Raw genomic sequence first — 15,822 nt, 5'->3', positions numbered from 1 at the left:
CCAGATTTGAGGGCACAGGCATGATTGACTGGCCCAGCAGCTCGGCATCCTTTATAGGCTGCACCTCATGATGGGAGCATGATGGAGAGGAGAGCTTACTGCGTGGGCAGCGCACAGAAATGAGTGTGACGGGTTGGAGTCCCACTGTTCCCTTGGAGAGAGTGCCCTATGTCCTACAGGCTTCACAGTAGGTCCCCTTCCTACCCCTGGGCCTTTGGGGCACATTTCAGAACAAGGGGTTCTGTTTGATGGTAATGGGGTGCACTTTCCTTTTATCAAATTAGTCAGTGGAAGTGCTGATGTCACCGGCCACGTCTGTTAGAAGTACAGCTGGGGTGATCTGGCTTAGAAGCATGCTCACCACACTGTGTATCCGATCACAGCCTTCCTACAGTGTGTGAATGAGTTAATCTGGACTGTGTGAACTCATACGAGTCTGCCGGTTGTGTTTTGAATGTCAGTGTCAGGGAACCCCTACCCCTAGACATTTGTGACTGTATCAAAACTTGATACCTGATAAATGTCACATTATCTTTTGACTCCATCCATAGTGTATGACAGAAGCAGAAAGTCAATTTGTCTCATGAAGAGAGATGTAAAACACTGAATTGAGTTGCCCCCTTCCCGTGACAGAATCAAAGCCGTCTTAGTTCATTTACTTGCGTGTCTTCAGTTCTCATTTGCTCTCTTTGGTTTTCTCACAGATGCCGCCTCAGTACGGACAAGGTGTGAGTGGTTACTGCCAGCAAGGCCAGCAGCCGTACTACAACCAGCAGCCGCAGCCCCCGCACCTCCCGCCCCAGGCACAGTACCTGCAGCCCCAGTCCCAGCAGAGGTACCAGCCGCAGCAGGTGAGCATGGCTGCCACCCCCAGGTCTTGTTCTCTCCTCCAGGTCTGTGTTCAGAGGCTGACTATGCTCTGAAAGTCCTCCTGCCCTCTAAGAGTTACTGAAGGGGGCTGCTTTTTGTGTGTGGGGGGAGTGGTTTCAAGACAGGGTTTCTCTGTAGCCCTGACTGTCCTGGAACTCACTCTGTAGCCCAGGCTGGCCTTGAACACCCAGATATCTGCCCATCTCTGCCTCCCAAGTGCTGGGATTAAAGGCATGCGCCACCAGCCCTCATGAAATGTGTACTTTTGAGAAAAGTGCAGAGCTGTAATCTAAGCTTTCCTCTCCCTCCCTCTTCCCTCTCTCCTCTCCCCACTGCATCCTCCACAAGTGAGGTAGAGGACCGCAAAGACGGACTTTTAGTAACTGTTTGCATTGCTGGCTAGAGGCAGCAGAAAGCATCACTCATTTCATGTTCATTCACGTTCTAAATCTTTCCACTTTGGTGAGACCCTGTCAGGAGGATTTGCAGGTCACGTGACCGTTCTAGTTGGCCTTTTATCTTGGCCTTTTTAGTTTGAATGTTAAGTGCTGCAGCATGGAAACATGGTTGCCTTGGAGTGTCATTCTCCTGAAACTCCATTATAATCAGGAGTCACTTCAAGTGTAGTAAACTAAAATACAAACAGAATGGCCTCTGTGCTATATTATTACATCGTGCTGGTCTTCCCTTTCCTGCCTGGCTCCCTCCTCCTCTCTTACTTTTAGGGCGTCTTGCTTTGGATCCTCCTGGCATGGTTCTTCTCAGTGCTGGGACTGTGAGCTGCCGCCATGCACATCTAATTTCTGCTTGGAATTAGACTAATTAAATACTTGTTTTGGGGGCAGGTAAGATGACTAAGCAGGTAAAGGCGCCTGCCTGAGCCTAAGGAGCTGAGTCCAATCCCCAGGACCTACGTGATAACAAGAGCTCAGACTCCCACAGTTTGTCCTCTGACCTCTACATGTGTGAGCACACACAAATACATACATGTAATGGAAATGAACAAGTATTTATTAGGCCATATATATACTTCAGCTTACAGTTGAGAAACATAGTATAAAACAATACGTATTTGGTGAACTAATTCTGTTTCATTTGTATTAGACGCTTGTTCTTGAGTAGAATGAGGTGTGTGGAGTTGAGAGCCTTGCTCTGAGCCCAGATATGCCCAGTAGTGCTCCATCCTCCTATAAAGCAGCATGCTTCTTTGCAGGCTGACCTTTTCCTCCGCCCTTTCTCCTCTGTGGAATGAATGGGTGTGGTAAGGAGAAGATGAACACAGGTCTTTTCATTTTTTTAAGGAGTGAATAGATTTCTGGCCTTAAGTTAAATATGTAAACATGTGGAGCTTATTTTTTTAAAATGTATTGTTTTCAACTATGTGTATGTGTGTGCCTGTGTGGGTTTGCACATGTGAGCGCAAGTGCCCCAGAGGCGTCAGGTTCCTCCTCGATCTGGAGTTACAGGTGGTTGTGAGCTGCCCTAGGTGAGCGCTGAGAATCTGACTTGTCCTGAAAGAGCAGCGAGTGCTCTTGACTGCTGAACCCCATGGAACTTAATTTTAATGAAATGCATTTTAAGAGTGCATTTGGGGTTTGCTGAAGTCCGTTGCCACATGACTTCAGTTATACAATTGCAGAGGGAGATTATGACTTTAAGCCAAGCCGTTAGAACCGCTGGAGAAAGTGAATATGATGTTTAGTCCTCCTTCCTACATATGTATGTTTTAAAAGCTTGAGCAGCCAGTGTAGGGTTTGGACGTGGGGGTGGTCAGTACTTCAGTTATCTCATCTAGCTCTTACTAGTGTGTGGACATTTTTAAGCACTTCAATATCAGTCCCTGTAAGTGCGAGAGACTGGCATCTGGGTTTTAATAGATGAAGTTATAGACTTGTGCAAGGGCCTTCACAACCGTAGTGAACTCATTTGTGGGCTCGGGGTGCTTTGTCTCTTCATCAAAACTCTCAAGGAGAGATTGCATGGCTCCGTTTACTCTCGGTGCTGAAATGAGCCTCAGTTGTAAAACCAGTTTGATTAAGGACTCTGAGAACCTGTTGCTTCCTCGGGACCGAGCTCCAGACTCACTTCCTTTACGGAGTGTTCACTGACGACTTCCAGAAGATGGCAGTTAGTCACTTAATATCCTTCATATTTAAATACTGACAGCGTACCACAGGTGGAGCCGGTTTTAATGAATGCCATTTTAATGTACTTAATTTAGGGTTCCCTTTGGCTCTTGTTATTACTGCCCTTTTATTGACTTGAATGCATTGAAGTATATGATAAGAAATACTTTCTCTTAACCATGATGGCTTATTATGAAAATGGTCACTTAGTGGGAGAGGGGCTGGGAGGGGAAGAGGGAGTGGAAACTGCAGTCAGGATGTAAAATAAATAATAAGCAAGTCAAAAAATCCTAAATAAATACATTGTTATTAAAAAAAAGAAAATGATCACTTAAAAATGCATTCTGAGTAAATCCAAACATGTCAGGACTTTCCCCTTATGTTCTAAATCTTTTTGTTTGTTTGTTGTTTGAAAAAGGGTTTCTCTGTGTTACCCTTGCTGTTCTGAGACACGCTTGGTAGACCAGGCTGGCCTCAACTCAGAAATCCACCTGTCTCTGCCTCCCAAGTGCTTGAATTAGAGACATGTGCCACCACCACCCTGCTGTGTTCTAACTCTTGAGCTATAGAATATCTGAGAATCTTTAAAATTTAATTTGATATCTACTCTAGAGACTATCTTAAAAGAAAAAACTAGAAAAGTTACTTGCCATCTTAGTTATCGCTAGCCATGACATCACCCACACTACCCTTTGCCAAATGACCACACTGTTAGAGACAGCCACGTACATGCATGTATGTATGTTATAGATTTATATTAGAGATTGCATAGTATCATGTTGTAACTCCCACCCTCCTTTGTACAGTTGAAGGTATACTGCAATACTATGTTTATTCTTTGTTCCTCTTTGATCCACTCACGTGAATGTATTTTCTCAAGCTTTCATTCCTTTATAGCCTTATTGGGTGTTTTTTGATTTTTTTGTTTGTTTTTTCTTTTTGGTTTTTCGAGACAGGGTTTCTCTGTGTAGCTTTGGTGCCTGTCCTGGATCTCACTCTGTAGACCAGGCTGGCCTCGAACTCACAGAGATCCGCCTGGCTCTGCCTCCTGAGTGCTGGGATTAAAGGCATGTGCCACCACTTCCAGGTGCCTTATTGGGTTTTATAGATGTGTCATAGTACATTAACCAGTTCTCTTTAATGACATTGAGATTGTCTGTAATTCAGGTGGTGTTGCCCTTACAACCTCTGTATGCATTGTCTGTCAAGGGGACAATAGTATCTGTAGGGTAATTCGTACAGGCAGCACCTGATGTCAGAGGGTGGTGTGTTTCCTCTTCCAGATGACTCACCATGGAGGCTGCCTCAGTTTGTACCCTGTTCTGTGGATAAGTACTATCCCATGCCTATTATCAGTGCCGTGCGTGGTTTTCTGGGAGCTGGCGCTGATTGTCTGTATTTGAAAGCATTTCTGTTTGCCTTTTTCCTGGGCTGTAAATTCATGTCTTTTAATTCTGACTTCTTCAGTTTGGTTCTAAAATTGATTCATGAAAATTCTGTGCATTTTGGTGGGCTCTCCAGGAACAGAATCACCGCGCCCCCCACCCCCACCCCCTGGGGTGTGTGTGTGTGTGTGTGTGTGTGTGTGTGTGTGTGTGTGTGTCCTGTAGGGAACTGGTTTGTTTTTATTGTAGGAATAGAGGGTGGTGGGGTCCATGAGATGGCACAGTGGGTAAAGGTGCCACCGTCCGTGATGACTTGTGCTCAGTGCCCCTGGCCCCATGTAGTAGAAGGAGAGAAGTTACTTTCGCAGTTTTTCTCTGACTTCTACATATATGCTATGGTGCGGAGTAAACAAAATGAATAAATGAGTGTTCATAGCAAACAAAACAAAATAAATGGAGAGTGACTAGTCCAGGACTTGTGTTGTGGACCGGAGACCTAGGCGCGCCCTGGTGCAGGTGTGGTCTGAATGGAGTCTGCTCAGCCTGTGGCTTATTTAAATCTGCTCAGGGACTGGATGATAGTGTGAATGCCCGTACTATGGATGGCAGTTTGCTTGATTCAAGTCACCAATTAAATGGTTAATTTGATCCAGAAGTACATAAAATTAACTTCTGCAGCTCTCTTCCCTCCATAGCCTGGAGATGTCCCTCCTGTCATTTGCTGAGTCCCCTGAGATGTGGCGTCTGAGTTTCTCCCGAGTTCCTGTTCTTTTCCATTTGGCTTTCTATACTGTTTTTCCTACTGCTTGCTCTCTGCCAGTCGCACATCCTCAGTGTTCCCTTTCAGAGTTTTCTTGGCTACTTATGTTTTGCTGTGTAGCTGAGACTGGCCTGGAACTCCCTGTTCTCCTGTCTCTGCTGGGGCTTTAGGCATGTGCTACCATTTCTCACTGTTTTTCCTCCTAATGAATTTGTCTGTTTTTCTTGTTATTGTGATTGTGTCTTTTCTCTCTTTATGTATTTTTCTTTGGAATAGTTAGTACTTGAGAAAGTGGAAAAGCCATCAGAACAGTGTGCAGTTGAGGCCCGTCCACTGAAGGCCAAGGGCATGTGATGCTGAGTGTGGTCTGTTCTTGTGCTGCGGGCCAGGGAGGATACTGGCCTAACGAACTGGAGGAGCATCTTGGGAAAGAGGTTGTTAATAGTCTGGGTGTGGTACATAAGAGGGATTAGAGAGTGAGAATCAGTCCTCAGCTGCTCTCAAGGCCCTGGGGAAAACTGGGTGATTTAATATTTTCATAACGGGCAGAGGAGTAACCTGGGACGGAGTTGACACTTGTGGAGAAGGGCATATGAAGCCTCCTCCTGCCCTTCTCCTTCACACCTGCCCTGCACCATCTGCTGAGGTCCTCCCATTCACTCTTCCTTTAGGCAGTTTTACATTTCCTTTGTGTTCTTCAAAAGATCCCCCTCCTTTGGCTGGGAGTATTCCTGTGCCTTCCTCTTCTGTTGCTTTTGGAAGTTGTATTCTTTCAAGAGTAACCCCCTTTCCCGGTGCTCTGTGGGGGTGATGAGCTCCGGGCCTTGGTTCCAGCGCGTTGAGTTGTTGTCAGTGATATACTCTTTCCAGTCTCTTGGTTTTCATGAAAATACTTAATTTTTTAAGATATGAATTACCTTCCAACTTTTTTTTTTTTTTTTTTTTTTTTTTGCCTTTCTGCACCCCAGCTTCTTCCGCTGTATTGTTGGCAGGAACTGACAGGCCCGTGCTGTTAGCCCGTTAGATGAAAGCCTGCAGCCTTTCACCTTTGAATGGAATCTTCACCACGTTTTTCTCTTTTAGTAGCTGCCCATTGTTGGACTAAGGAGGGTTCCTCTTTTCTAACTTGCTGTTATCTTTCTGGTATCTTGTTCATGATGGAAATGGAATTTTTCTTCTTTGCTATTTGTTGAGATGAGCACTTATTTTTCATGTACAATTTGTTTCAAGTGTAAGAACCTCTCTTCTGGTGTTATTAAATCAGACCTGGATCTGAGAGACACAGCCTCAAGACACACACACACACACACACACACACACACACACACACACACACACGGTTGGATTCAGTTTTCTTATATCTAGGTTTCTTATACAAGTATTTGTGAATGAGATTGAGCTGTAATTATCTTCTAGAAGATCTGATGTCTGTGGAACTTTGTAAGTAAATTGCAGACTCCTCCCTTTTCTAGTTCCTGGAGTGAGTGGTCTGTTTCTTTAATGTTTTTTAGAGATGTCATAAAGTGATGTAGTTCTTAATTTTTACCCTTTATTTCACCCTTGAATTTTTAACTTGTGATTCCATTTTTTTGTGTGTGCGATTATAAGAGTTATAAACTTTTTCTAAAATAAGCTCACATGTAAATATTCTTATATTTATGAAGTTAGCTATTTCATTTATTTTATAACATTATTAACATGAATTCATAGTCCTTATTAGCATAATCTTCGTAACACCCAGAGCTAAGGCGTTCAAACTGATACTTTTCCTTTACTCTTTTGTTAACATGAATGAATTTTCTGTATTAATGGCTCTGATATTTCCATCATAAGTGTAAGTGCCATTGATCATGTCCCTTATCCCCCTCCTAACTGTGTCCCTTTCCAGTTCTTCAGTCATTTATCTTCTACTTTCAGGTCATCTATTTAAGAAAAACCATTTCTGGTAAAAGCTTTTCCAGGGCATCCTTGGTCTTTGTCTTTTCCATTAGTGTGTGTGTGTGTGTGTGTGTGTGTGTGTGTGTGTGTGTATGTGTGTACACATATATACACATGTACATACTGTGTTTTGCTCCCGATAGGGTCTTGCTTTCTGCTTTTTTGGTGTTTTGTTGTTGTTGTTTGTTTGTTTTGTTTTGTTCTTTTTCTTTTTTTCAGATGCACACTTAGTATATCTGAACCCTTTTATCCAAGACTAAAGTAGTTCTTCTAAGTACTGCATTAGATAGTCGCTCCAATTTTCATATGCATTTCCTTTGTCTTTTATTTCTGAAGATTTTCTGAGGATCCCTTTAAGTCTTTGTTTGCTGAAAGAGTTTTTGTGGAGGCCTAGTTGGGTTGCTGAGCCGGTTTCCTTAGAAGGATGGGTTGGTCTCTGCTTGGCCTGTCATTTCTAGTACTGATTTCCACCAGGTGCTAGCTCTCTTTGGTGCTGGCCACCTGGAGCCATAGTTACCTTCATTGTGGGAAGTTTCTCTTTTGCAAGTGTTCTGAACGTGCACATGGACAGAATTGTGCAATTGGCACAGACGCTGGAGCCATGTGATATCACTGAATGCTTGTCAGAGTTGATTCAGTGCCCAGTACTCTCCATCCCAGTCTCCTGCCTTCCTGAGAGCATGTCAGAGTGGGACCATGGACACACGTCACCTCCAGATAGTGCCATCATCTCCAAAGTGCCGAATCCTCGCCTTTCCATCTGGTAAACTAGCCCTGTTGGGATGTCAACAGTTGGCCCTGATGCCTGTGGAGCATGTCTCTTGCAGACAGATTTAGAGAAGGCTGGTCCACTGAGGTTCTTAAGCCTTTTTAGTAGCACAGCTTGTCTTCTTCTGCTGACTGTGTGCCTTGGCATGCCAGAAAACTGGGCCATTGTCCCACAGAGTGGCTTTACTGGTTGTTTTGTCTTGACGTGGCTGAACATGTTCCTCTGTTTCCTGTGTCTTGTCAGCAAGGTCTGCTGCCTTGAAGAGTAGCACATATTTGTGGTTGCTGTAAGCCGTGGCCCCGAGAGTTCCTGCCCCGCTCTCCTCCAGAGGATGTCCTCTGAAATCCCCTCTGCATGACTGCCTGTGGTAGTTCTTGGAGACACTGAGATGCAGACCAGCTTTCTTCTCACGCTCCCTCCAGTCTTCTTACCCACTGTATCGGCGAGTGTAACCCACACCCTGTGCAGGCTAGTTTGGTGCCCATCATTACTGACCAATGGACTGTACATCCTGTGAACTTACTACATCACGTCGACATAATGCTTGATTGTCCCATGACAGCAAAGCCGAGATTGATTAGAGGGTTCATGGAGTGTGGCCTCCGGGACCACTTTAAAGAAAATTCTCCTGCTGCGGTTTTGCATACCACAGGGGCAAGTGTTAATTTTGACCAGACACCCTGGTAGTGGTCAGTCTGTGGTTGCTGAATCTCAGAGGAGCTGTGCCTTCTATCCCTCCCGGCTCTGCTCCAGACCTGGCTCTCCTTCTCTGCTGTTGGTTCATGGGCGCTCAGCCTCCCACCTGTCTTGGTCGCCTGCGTTGTTCTCTGTATTGAGTCCTGGTGACAAGCTCAGACCTCTGCCTTCAGCTCACCTGGGCCTTGCACAGTAACCAGCCAGCTGCTGAACTCCGCAACAGGAGCCAGCTTCTCTGGCTAGGCTGCCTTCCTGTGCTGGAGAGCCTCTCACATCCAGGCCGAGGAGGAGCAGAGGTGTCTCTGTGGCAGTTCAGATGCTTCAGTCGACAGACAGAGTATCCAAACTCCCTTGTTGTTGAGTATCATTTACATTATTTAAAACTGTATAAAGACATGCTGTTGATATCAGGCAATCTAGAAAGCTCACTTTTCTATGTATTTTTTAAAATAAAAAATAGAGTTTTTTATTTAGTCCAGGCTGACCTCAAACTCAGGATACTCTAGCTTCAGCCTTCTGAATGCTGGGATTACATGCGTGTTCTACTGTGCCTGGTTTAACTGTCCCATTTTCTAGTGAAACTTCTCTAATCTCTCTTTTTTCCTTTTAAAGAATGTTCATAGTTAAATAAGCTCCTTTTAGAATTTGAAATAAGCCAGAACAATATGCCATCTATACAGTAAAAATGAAGGAGAAGTTGTATTGAATGTACCTGTGCATTAGGCAGAACATTCTCAGAGGCAGCCGTTAGGAGCCTGCTGCAGATGTGTGGTGCTCATGTGGGGTCTCTTTGGCCTTGACAGAGTAAGGGGAGAGTGGAGGGAGCCTTGTGTTAGCATGTCTTGTATTTTCAGTGGGATCGTCAGTGCGGTATCCTCTGCTCAGCTGGTGAGACACTTGGTGAAGTTCTCAACAAGGCGGCACAGTCTTTACCTAGTATACCGGAAGTCTCCTTCCTGGAAATGTTAGGGCACACTAAAAGGATTTTAAAAACACTTGGTTCTTCTCTGCAGATAGACTTGGTTTCTAGCCTCAGACAGCTTTTGTGTTGCTATTTGTAGTTAATGTATGCATGTTTGCATGTATATATTGTACACAGACTGAGGACTGAGCCAGGGCCCCACACAGGCCAGACAGGCATTGTGCTAATTGAGTTATTTCCCCCATCCCCTTTTTACTTTCCTTTCCCTTTAAGTTGCCCATTTTGGCGTTTAGGCAAGCCTAAGCTTTCAATCCTCCTGCTTCAGTGTCCCAAGTAGCTAGGATTATTGGCAAGTATAAGTCATCGGGCTAGGTGGCATGCTTTTAGGTACACAGGAATGCTGGGATTTTTTGGAAGTAGCTTGGGATGTGAGACAATTATCTGCTGATCAGTGGGGTATTCCACCTCTTCTTCCTGAACAACACTCACTGAATCTGATTGCATTTATTTGTTAGTATTTGTTTTACTTATTATGTGTATGTGTGATGTGCGTGGGAGTGTAGGCAGGCACACTTGCCACTGTGCACCTATAAGGTCAGAGGGCAACTTTGGGAAAGCAGTTCTCACTGGACGGTGAGTTCCAAAGATTGGACTCCCGCCATCAGGCTTGGTGGCAATAGCTTTTCCCAGGAACCTTCTTGCCATCCTTCATTGCTTTTCTTTATCCTTGTGACAAATTGTTGCTCTCTTGACATCTTGTCAATGTGTGCAAGTAACTCATTTCCTTAATCTGGGGAAATCAAGTTCATAGACAGTTGACCTTACCATAGACAGAAGTTAAAAATCAGGATGGTCCCTGTGTGCAGCAAACAGGACATCAGGGCGTTTATAGCAGAGACTCAGGTTTCCCCAGTTAAAGCTGCAAGGGACTCAGAGAGGCAGAGGTTCTTGGCCTTGGTGTGTGTCTTAGAGTTTTCTATTGCTGTGCAGAGACAACATGACCATAGCAACTCTTATAAGGAAAACATTGAATTAACATGTACGGTTTCAGAGGTTCGGTCCATTATCATCATGACGGGAAGCATCGTCGAGTGCAGACAGACATGGTGCTGGAGGAGCAGCTAAGACTCCTCCATCTTGCAGGCAACAGGAAGCTGACTGAGACACTGGGCAGTATCTTGAGCATAGGAAACCTCAAAGCCTGTCCCCACAGTGAACACTTCCTCCAATGAAGCCACACCTCCTAATAGTGCCACTCCCTATGAGGTTTTGGAGGCCAATGACATTCAGACTATCACAATGTGTGACCAGCATTCCACAGGGTGAGTGAAGTGTGGCTGGACCAGCTCAAGACTGAGCAGCTCGACTCTGTGGGACCTGACAGCGCAGACTGGTGGTGAGGGAAGGGAAGGCAGAAGGGAGAACATTCTCAGGAACTCTTAGAACATTTATTTTTTCCACAGGCCAAGTGATGAGGGGAGTGACCAGGTATATGCAAATGAACCGTCTTAGTCTGTAAAGAGAAGTTGCTCAGAACACCCTGGAAATGTTGAAGTTCCTTTTGTCCTGTTTGGGTTTTCTGAGTTATCTACAACAAAACACGGGTGTGTAATTCAAAACACTGTGGCAGGTCCAGTAGTGTAGCAGATTAGGGGTGTGCATGCCTGTGTTGTCCAGCCCTCAGCCTTTCCTTTTCCTGCTTAACTAACCTGACTCAGTACATCTTTATAATCTCTGCAGATCCCCTTTAGAAATGTCCTCCTGTAACCAGGAGGCTCTCAGCCTGCCTCCTCAGGGCAGGACCAGGAAGAGGAGGGTGGAGGCCTGATAGTCCCTTCACTTCTGATCACTAACTAGAGATAAACCTTGGCCTGGGGCTCTACATTCCCTCAGGTTGTTCCATCACCTCTTCAGTGTTCAAGTCCAAAAGGCTCACCCCCCCTCTCATCCCATCCCCCTTCACGCCCACCTCGTCCCCCTCACCTGCTGCTGAGTTCACAGAGGAGCGAGATGCAGAACTGCCTCTGCCCCCCCCCCCCCCCCCCCCCCCCCCCCCCCCCCCCGCTTGCTGGGATACACAGGCTGTGGTCCTTCACTCTTACTCACAGAGGCCCTGCCTCTCCCCTTGTCTCTTCCTAAGCCTCCTCTTTCCCTTCTGTTGCTCCAGTTGGCATCAGAACACACCCGTATTCCTCTCATTTGCTCATCTTCTTTCCTCTTTAGTTCCTGCTACCCCTTGAATTTAGCCCACGTGCATTGCTCACGTGATGATTTTGTGCCTAGAATACTTTTATCCACTTTTTGCAGGTTTCCTTTGCAGTCTATTAACCACAGCCACTGTGTGGCATAGTGGGCCTCCTGATCTTACTTTTCCAGTATTGTTTGCCCAGCATCCCCTCTCAGCCTAGGTCCTGCCAACCAGGCTTTGCTCCTACCCTGTGTGTTTCCTCCCTGGAGTCCACACAGGACGAGTCACATGCTGTGAGGAGGCTTTTCCAAGCCCCCAGGACATTCTCGTACCCTGAAAATGCCATTCTCCCCAAACTTCCCCGGCTGGCCGCTTCTTGCTTTCTTCCCTGGCTCTCTCCGGACCTTACTGGTCACCCCTCACTGTCCCCCTGGTCTTTGTCTTCCTGTCTCTGAGTGTTGGCCTGTGGTCTGGTCTCAGCTTTGACACCTGTTTTCCTTCCTGGCCCTGCCATTCTTCCCTGTGCGTCTTTGGTGGCATGGCATTGAGTATCCAGAGGAGTGGTCATCAGATACACCTGTGGCCGGGACGCTCCCTCCTGCCCGTCCAGCTCCTGCTCTGCCTTACAGAGAAGAGCCCTCAAGGCTTCTAAAGCTCACACACAGAGCCATGCTCTGTCATCCTTCCTTCTGCAGACCTTTGCCTTCTGTAACCCCTGTCCCCAAAGAAATAATCTCTTCTTCCTGACAGTTTGGCCAGAAGCTTAAACAAAAAAAGACACTATGTTTACGTATCTGTGTGTGCCCACTATGGCAGTTGTGTGGCGGTCAGAGGACACTTCCTGGCTGTGGCAGCCCAGCAGCCATCTCCACAGACCCTTTGCCTTACTCTACTTTCGTTTTCCCCCTGAGCTGCTTGCTATGTGGCTTGTACAAACTTGTCTGTCAGGGTTTGGTATTGCCTGTGCCCTCACCCCGGAGGAAACCAGCTTTGTGAGAGGAAGGTCTCTGTTTTATGGTTATTTTATCTCTAGTTTTGAGGTCAGTGTCTGGCACAAAACAGATACACAGTAAACATTTTGAACATTGTTGCTAGTTTAATCATTGAAAGTATCTTTTTACTTTGCTGGTACATGGTAAACTGATTTTTTTAGCGTTGAAGAAATAAAACATTTGCTGCTAGGCATTGGGATTTTGTGACAGTTTTTGACATGGCCCACAGTACCTAGTTGGAGGCAGTTCTAGCTGGCTTTTTCATACTCTGTGCTTGGGGGGCAGGGCAGGCACGCATGTGCACATGTGCTTTCCAGCCTGCCTATTGGCCAACAGGCTTTCCCCACTGCAAACAGCCAAATGTAATGGCTAGGTACAGAGTAGCACTCTTTTAGAGACTTGTGTTTTTACAAATTCCTCCATAATAGGTTTTAACAAGTTAGACCCTCCCCTAGCTCAAGTGTGTGGATAATTTAGCACATAGTTCCCAGTGGCTCTTGGGTCTTGAACCACAACAGTGTCCCAGACTCTACAGGCCTCTGAACTTGACCAGGCTGCTGTGTTGTGTTCCAGGATGAATCAGCCATGGGAATTGAGGAGCAAGGGGAAGTTGTAGGCGCGTTTGGCCATTTGTCGGGTTCTCATGTGCTGTGGGCCTTGAGACACATTCCCCCTGTTCTCCTCTTCCTCCGCAGCTCCTCCTGAGGGGAGGAGTAGGCACGCTTCTCTTCTCCTAGAGACAGGTGGATAGCCTGCACACAGCAGGAACTGCCTACCCACCAGCATCTGCCCAGCAGTTTGTTTCCTTCAGTAAAGAAATCTGAAGCCAGGAGGTGGTGGCGCACGCCTTTAATCTCAGCACTCAGGAGGCAGAGCCAGGTGGATCTCTGAGTTCGAGGCCAGCCTGAGCTACAGAGTGAGTTCCAGGAAAGACACAAAGCTACACAGAGAAACCCTGTCTCGAAAAACAAAAAACAAAATAAAACAAAGCAACAACAACGAAATCTTAATTTGTAAAGCCTTACCAAAGAAAGAACCAGAAGTACTTCCATTCCAAGGGGTTTTGCACCCTAGTTTCCCCATGTGTATTAGGAAAACTTCCGAGCACTCTGAGTGTGTAGTTTTTTTGTTGGTTTCCGTCCGGTGGTCTCCTTTAGCTGTTTGGGGGGTCTTGATGTGTGCTACTCAGGGTGTGTCCTGCTTCCCAGGCTCCCTTTCTTCTCATTGTGTCTCTGGAACCAGGTGAAAGGAAGGGAAGGTTTCTCCTTGTCCATCAGATTCCTGAGGTGACAGGAAGACACTGTCACCCTTAAGGCCTGGACTGTCAGCAGCCTTGCTTAGCTACACCCTCTCTCCCTGCTTATAGCACCACTGATATCAGAGCTGGAACAGCCCTCCTCTCTACAGAGGTTGCGCCAATAAGCCACCGAGTCACAGCTGCCTCAGAGACCGTGCGGTAGGATGATCATTAGAGGTCTGCAGCGCAAAGCAATGTGGACATCCAGAGTTCCAGTTTGTGGGTGTAGTTTATGGTTTTCAATGCTGCTCCAGATTCTTGAGGAAAATATCAGGTATTTTGAATGTCTTCTTAAGATATCAATTTGTCTTTTGTTTTATGTGTGTGTTAACCTCAGGTTACTAGGAAAACTGCCGCAGGTATGACCCACAGTAAGAGCAAAGCAGAGTACCTAGGAGCTTTCATGCAACGGAGTGTCTCAAACTTCATCAGTGCTTAGTGGGAACTTGCCTGCTACTGAGGAGCCCCAGTAAAATCAGGAGGGTGACGGTAGGGCTGTAGATGAGAAGCCTTCCAGCCACACTTCCTTGTGATGGCACAGGGACATGATGTTGGTTGGTGTCTCTGAGAAGGTCTTGAGGAAAGAGTGTGTTTGTTGATGGGAGGTGATGTGGTCTTAGCAAGGACCAGTTCTGTGTTAGTGAATAGAGGGCATTGTACTCTAAATGATACTGCACTTCAGCACCGAGGTCTTACTAGCAAACGTGGCTTTCCTTTCCTCTCCCCTCCAAAATTAAAAAGAAGTAAAAGGCTATCAAGTTTTTAAAAATATTTTTTTAATTTTTATTTATGACACCCTTGGAGGCCAGCAGAGGGTGTTGGATTCCCTGGAGCTAAAGTTTAGGCTGTTGTACACTGTCTGATGTGGGTGCTGGGAACTCAACTTGGGTCCTCCAGAAAAAGAAGCAAGCACTCTTAACCACTGAGCCATCCCCCCACCCCATCCTTCAGTCTAAAAGAAACAAAAGCAATAGTATTCACTGTTTCCTTCTAACAGTGGGTCAGGTACTTGGTAGTTGAGCCAAATGGAAGTAAGTTGTGGGGAGGGGGAGGAGGGAATGCACGTCTTTTAACTGTACTTTCTTAAAGAAAAAAAAATCACCACACCTTTCTTTATACCCATCCGTTGTCAGCAGTTTTCAGATGGAAATGCCATGACCTACAAGTGTGTGGTAAATGGCTGCTCCCTTTTCAGAAGGAAATAGTGAGGGAACAGGAGGGTGAGGCTGAGGCGTTTGGAATGGTGTAATACAAGCTGTCACAGTTGGTGTTAGTGGAATCTTGCAGTTCAACTCTGAAAAAATACATTCTTACATGTGATAGTCAGTGAAATATATTTCTAAAGTAAAACTTGTATCAGCTTGCCTCTCCCGTCCCCAAGCACCTGAGTCACCCAGTGACTGAGGGCTCTCCAAAGTCACCTTCAGTTAGGTGCCTGTGACACATGCATCCTACAGTGCACATGCATCCTGCAGTGTGCATGTATCCTGCGGTGCACATGCATCCTGCGGTGCACATGCATCCTGTGGTATGCATGCATCCTGCGGTGCACATGCATCCTGTGGTACAAGCACTTAACCTCTGTTTCCACCTCTGCTTACATCAGCACAGGTTACTGTAGGAACCACTCCTCCTTCAGCTTGAGAGGAGACTTGGCCTAAGGAGGCTTGTTGTTAGCATGTCCCTTTCATTTGGGTCGTACATTGAGTCCATTGCCAGGAATCACTTAGGAAGTCACAGGAGAGTCTGTGAGCTTTATGCTGGTCAGGATATATGAGTGACTGGTCAGTTTTGGGTTATAATTGAATTGGAATCTCCTCATTCTTCTTGCTTGCCCTGTGTGAGAGTGATCCTGAGTTTTGAACACTCGCTGGAGAAA

At 46.0% G+C, this 15,822-nt stretch overlaps 1 protein-coding gene across 5 annotated transcripts in view; it reads left to right on the top strand.

Moving 5' to 3' along the window:
• Arid1b (AT-rich interaction domain 1B) overlaps positions 1 to 15,822 on the top strand; it is a 380,162-nt gene that overhangs the window by 110,160 nt on the left and 254,180 nt on the right. For all 5 annotated transcript variants that reach the window (XM_052750910.1, XM_052750907.1, XM_052750906.1 and 2 more), the window contains exon 3: positions 705 to 851. In XM_052750910.1, coding sequence (XP_052606870.1) covers positions 705 to 851 — 147 coding nt within the window. The remainder of the gene's footprint in view (positions 1 to 704; positions 852 to 15,822) is intronic.

This window comes from Peromyscus californicus, unplaced genomic scaffold, assembly GCF_007827085.1.
Source record: "Peromyscus californicus insignis strain IS unplaced genomic scaffold, ASM782708v3 Scaffold_22__1_contigs__length_63687245, whole genome shotgun sequence".
NCBI classification, from domain to species: domain Eukaryota; kingdom Metazoa; phylum Chordata; class Mammalia; order Rodentia; family Cricetidae; genus Peromyscus; species Peromyscus californicus.
The sequence above is the reverse complement of the archived record's forward strand: the minus strand, read 5'-3'. Positions and strand labels throughout refer to the sequence as shown.